The 6000-nt window shown below is 43.8% G+C and overlaps 1 protein-coding gene across 1 annotated transcript in view; it reads right to left on the bottom strand.

Moving 5' to 3' along the window:
• The window catches only part of LOC111147589 (BTB domain containing 9), a 413609-nt gene that overhangs the window by 137553 nt on the left and 270056 nt on the right, over positions 1-6000 (bottom strand). The window contains exon 7 of the mRNA XM_022503708.1: positions 2958-3067. Within this exon, the coding sequence (XP_022359416.1) occupies positions 2958-3067 (110 nt within the window). The remainder of the gene's footprint in view (positions 1-2957; positions 3068-6000) is intronic.

Here is a 6000-nt window from a genome sequence, read left to right as displayed (position 1 = left end):
ACCCACTGAGCCACCCAGGCTCAGTGGGTTAAAGCCTCTGCCTTCGGCTCAGGTCATGATCCCATCATACTGGGATCGAGCCCCGCATCGGGCTCTCTGCTCTGCGGAGAGCCTGCTTCCTCCTCTCTCTGCCTGCCTCCCTGCCTGCTTGTGATCTCTCTCTGTCAAATAAATAAATAAAATCTTTAAAAACAACAACAAAAAAAACAAACAAAAACAAAAACAAACCAGGGCACCTGGGTGGCTCAGTTGGTTAAGCAACTGCCTTCAGCTCAGGTCATGATCCCGAGGTCCTGGGATCGAGTCCACATCCGACTCCCAGCTCCACTGGGAGTCTGCTTCTCTCTCCGACCTTCTCTTCTCTCATACTCTCTGTCTCTTTCTCTCAAATAAATAAATAAAATATTTTAAAAAAGAACAAACCAACGCAAATATTTTAAAGTAATTTTGAGGCCTATAAGAAGAGTACTGCTCTAAGGGGAGTAGCCTGAACTCTGAACAAAGAGTGGGAGCTGTGAAAGAGAGATGTTCTGAATCTTAAAATGTAAAAGTAGGGTTGATACCTTACTAGTTACTCATGATGACATTATTTTACTTTTTGTCCCCCTGAAGACCGGGAGTGTCTATCAATGCCTCTCAAGGAAGGAGTGCGTATTTCACAAGACGCAGGAAGGAGTTAAGTGCTCCAATTTAAAGGTGACTCCAGGTGATTCTGATGTACACGGTGCCCCCAATTAGAGGACCATTCCCTTCTTGGAGGTCCCTGTAGGGTGGCTGGCTGAGGCCTGTGTGCAACCAAAATGCATCTGAGACCATCAATATGGAAGGCTGGCCACTCCTATTTCAAATACCCCTTGAAGATAAGCAGAGCTGCCATGTCAGACAGAGGATAATGAAATCCCCCCGTGTTCCTCCACAACTCACGCCACCTCCCTGTCTGCCCAGCATGGGGACAGCTTTGAGCTGCGAAGACGGTAGGAAGAGGGCCAGAGGGGATCCCACTGCACGCCATCTACCAACAAGTGCACGTACATGCCTGCCAGCCTGCCCCACTGCTCCCATTCAGTTGAGGGACGATGACAGGCAGATGATTGCAGTGCCCTTTGCAGTCAAACCTGGGAGCGTCCTAGAACAGGGCTCCAAGAAAAGTGTTGACCAGAAACCGAACACACTTCCTGCGGCGCTGCAATCTTCTTTCATCCCCTGACATGCCTGAGACCATTATGGCTTCTGATAATGCTGACGAGTTCACTTTGGACAAAAAATGCAGACCAGTAACAGCATCCCTCACTATGACGATCCTGAGTTTCACCCTGTAATGGCTTCTTGGGCCAAACATACACATTTCTTGGATAATTACAGTGTCCACAAACCTGGGGACACTGACTGAAGTAGATGGTGCCTGCCGTGCGGCAGCTTCCAGAACAGAGTGCACTGGGCTGACGTGAGTCGCTGAACAGCACCCAGGCTGTGAGGGTGGCTGGGCTCCTAACAGCCTCCTCAGTAAGGACGCCCCTAACTACACAATCACATACGCTATGGGGCCACAGTCTATAACAGAGCACAGGTGGCTGGTGAAAGGATGTATCCTTCCTGCAACCATCTATTGCCACAATTCCACACAGCCCATGGAATTAAAAGCCTTGATAATATCAGGTAATGCTTCAGCAATGCTAACTTTCAAATTACTTTGAAGTCACAACGATGAGTAACATTTATATTTGATGGTAAAAGTTATATCTACAACAAAGGTAAAACCCAATTATTTATTTTAGCTGAGCTCTAACATTTCTCTATATGTTAGAATAATGGCTACTCCTGCCGGTTGACTAACATTCTTCTTCCAAATTTCCCTAAGTAAAGGATTACATTTAGGACACAGCAGGTCTTTAGACTTATGACCGTCCCAAGAATTAGTAAACATCTGCAAGTTACACTCATCCTTCCCATTCTAGTCATTACCGTGTTTTAAGGACATGTGTCAACATGTTAGGTGTCCCAGCAAGAAGGGGACCTCAGAAGGAGAGGAGATGCGGAGCCCTTTGTAAAGGCAAAGAATTCTGTCTTAGGTACCAGGGCAGGGGCACCTGAACATGCAGAATCCCTTTCCAAAGAAGCTGCAGTAAAGACAGATTCGAGGATCTAGTCAGTCAAACTAGGATCTTTGCAAGAGGTATAAAAACCGTGGGCACAGCTGGGTGGGAAAAGCCACTCACGCTACCTAGAATGTCAAGACCTAGGCTGGACTGCACACATTGCCAGACTAAATATTACCTAAAAGAAGAACAACACAACAGAAAACAACCAAATAAGAACCAAGCCAAAATTAAAAATACTCTTTTGAAAGATCAGTCAGACAGTATTTCCCACAAGATAACTTGACTTTCACAATGACAATTCGTTATTCTGGTCTTGTTTAAATTACAGACAGGCATTTTCTTGAGACGAACTTGGCTAAACAGTGCAAATATGGACGGATGTATCCATGAAAAGGAGACAGTCTCATGGAGAGCACACCATTCATATCCAAATAAAGGCCAAAATACCTCCATAGCCTTGGAAAGCATGACCATTGGATCAATATTCTACAGATTTCTTCTCTGATCTTACCTACCATTAAATATAGAAAAGCCTTTGGTATAAAAGGCTTTGCTGGACTATCATAAGCATTCCACATCCACACATGGCAAATCTGAATGTATCACTAGGACATTTTCAATTCTTAACTCCTAGTGTAATATTTATAGTCTTTTCTTTTATGTTTACTAGAATTATTATTTTGGCTACTTCTAAAAATAGAAGACTTCCCCTATGTCACTCAGCCATAAAGCATTCAAATCAACCAGTTCTTAGTCAAAGCTGATTAAGAGGTGGGTTAAGATAAGTTAATGAGCTAGCAAAATATATGAAGACAAAATATCTTAGCACATACAAAAATATATAATTGCAATACTTACCTATCAGCCCCTTCTCAAGAGTGAAGGTTTTGTTTGTAAACATACATTCAAAAGCCACAATGTGAAAAATCTTGTTCACTGTGTTGTGAGTCCCAACTATTCGAATATACCTGGGGGTAAAAAGAAAATTTGTTGAAGAAAACGAGGTTCCATCACAACCAATCCAAAGACAACAGAATGAGATACATGGTGCAAGTATACAGTGTTCCAGGGCATGAACTAAAGAAGACTTTGAACTTGACTTCAGATCCTCTATTTGCTCTTTAGGGCTAGCTCCAACTGAGCTTGGAAGCAGGATGGCAAAATTAGGGAGATACCACTTTCCGGAGAATTAAGCAGAACTTAGATTTGATTTACCTAGAAAATCAAACCAGGTACTGTGGAAGCTCAAGCCCCGAATGTCAGTATAATCATATGTCCATGAGACATTCACACTGGAGAAGCACGGCTTCTGTCTTCTCCTTGTGGTTAGGAATGGTGCATGGACACTCGCCAAACCAGATGTTCTCCAACTCAAGGAAAGATTTCACCCATTGGAGACAAATGCATAAAATCAATATTGCCATCCTGTTTAACAGAAAAATCCACAGAAACTACTAAAAACCACTCACAGTTTTTTCTGTTTCAACGCTGCTCCTAAATCCTTGTAGAAAGTGCCTGCTATATACGTACACCAGCCCCCAGCCTCCCCTCCCTGCTTCAACCTGACTACTGGGAGGCCTTCTCCTGACCAGAGGAAGTGATCTGCAGAGGTGACCCAGCCGGCTCTGCAGCCCCACTCCTGGCCACACAGCTCTGGTGTCTGCATACAGTGCGGAGTTTCACAGGGCAAGTCTTGAGCAGCCCGGCCTGTTCACCCTCTGTGTCTCCCTAGAGGCTTCACCTCTGACAAACAAGCATTAACCTTGGAGTGACTCGTTCCTTTCCCTCTCCAGAGGGACCTGACAGTTCACAGGTTAATGAACAGACAAACTCATTCTTCTGAGTGTCACACAAATCGCTGGAGAATGTGCCGCACACTGTCTTACTGGGATGCAAAGGAAGAACTGGGGAAAATAACTAGATTAAGTGATAACACTCTCCCAAATTATGAGCTATGCGCTCTGAAGGATGGGGCATATTAAATGAACACATTTCAATTAGGAGATGACAGACTGGGCAAGGTTTTAGTAATATCCTTCCTCTGCTGTGTAAAACCACCTTCGACTTCAATGATATAATTTTACTTCTGAGTTAATCGCTGTTCACTAATTCGGTAATTCCCTTACATTTCTCATCACTCCAAGTTAACTGTGTAATGTAAATGCCAATCTAAAAAAAATTCACATTAAGGAGACTATATTTGGGGTTTTTATGTCATGAGCTATTTTCCCTCCTGTTCCTTCAAGCATGAATCTCACGGCATTCCCGGTGCACCTCATTTAGCCATCTGCTTCTTGACACGAGCTGGTCACTCATCTTCATAACCAATCGAAATGCTGTCTCCTGGGCTGGCTGTTCAGTGTGCCCAGGCCCCCTGCAGGGAGACACCATTCTTCCTGTATGGAGAGTCAGGGCGACAGCTGCGCTCATCAGAGTCCTCTGGTTAAGCAGGAGGTTGGCCCTGAGCTGTCCTCTCAAGTCCTCAAGGCAGACAGAAGGTATTAATGCTACTGCCTTTGGATGGGTAGGTGGGGTTCGAGTAAAATAAGTTCTAAAAGGTCTGTGTGGAACAGGAATTGTGCTGCTCTTTACCATTGGCGGTGACAGTCTATACAGACTTTCTGGAAAGGAAGGGGTGTGTTAAGCCTGGTACATTGGACTGAATCTAATTTTGTCCATTTCCTTAAACCCACAGGAACTCAACCAGCATTGCATTTTCAACTGCTCATGGTTGTGACAGTCAGTACTGTTGTCTGTAACCTTGGAGGGAATTGAGGGAATGTGGTTTAGGGAATTTGATCAGATCATTCTCTTGTTCCCTAGGTCGCATCTCCACCAAAAGAGAGGCAGCTCTCCTAATACTGTGTAAGGTAAAGGGGCCAGGAAGTGACTGATAGGGCCCTTCCCCATTGGCAGTTCTTAAGGTTAACAGTCCAGGCTGACTTAAGGGGATGCAGTCATGTCCTCTCCCTCCCTTTCTTCCTTTTTATAAAAAAAACATTGTATGGAACCAGGTTCTCCAACTTTAGATAATAATCATTTCCCAAATTTAACTGTGGTGCACATATCAAAAATAGGAGAAAATATGCAACCTTTCTCTCCTTCATCCCCCAATTATAAGAAACTGAAAACAGATAATTATACAGGAATACATTTTACAGCCTTAATGATAGTGCTTGTGATAACAAACACGATAATATATATGGTTGGAAAGATACTGAGAGATGCCTCCAGATTAAAAGTTCTCTTTAAATGAAGATAATGTTTTCTCTGCTGCATAATCCTGAGGTCAAATTAGCAATTCGCCACTGTACATCACACTTCTTGATTAGCCCGTTACATGTAAATGCTCATAACAAGTTTAATTATTCTGGTTCTACAATACTTTCTAAGTCTCCACAAAATTGTAGCATAATTTGCAAAAATGGCATGAAGTCCTTATTCAAATACACATTCTAAAAAAATGGAAACAAAGTCACAAGAAAGACACCATGCTCCTCTTTCCCAGCGAGGAGTGGTTTAGATCCTTCACTAAAGATCTAGCCTTCAAGTAAGAAAATAGGCTGCCACGAATCCCCCAACTTCAGTGACCAGAAGGGGAACCTGGAGCTCTACACCCAGAACTCAGAGGCCCGGACCTGGGAGCAGTGGCTAGAGGGAGGGGGGCGAGCACGGACTCCAGCCCTGATGAAGAGTTAGGTTCTGTCAGAGAGCTCATGATGGAGCATCCCTGAGGCAGAAGAGCAGTTTTTATTACCCGAGCTACTGAAAATCCAAGGTGATGGGGATGGCGATCGGAGGAGGGTCCTCCCTCTCTTTTTCACTTATTTTTTTGTGAAAAACAAAGCCAAACTCGCTTCTGGGTCATAACACCTAAACAGGAGTAGATTTCACATTTTCT

Source organism: Enhydra lutris, unplaced genomic scaffold, assembly GCF_002288905.1.
Source record: "Enhydra lutris kenyoni isolate GAN:26980312 unplaced genomic scaffold, ASM228890v2 scaffoldscaffold17, whole genome shotgun sequence".
NCBI lineage: Eukaryota > Metazoa > Chordata > Mammalia > Carnivora > Mustelidae > Enhydra > Enhydra lutris.
This window is presented reverse-complemented; position numbering and strand designations above follow the sequence as displayed.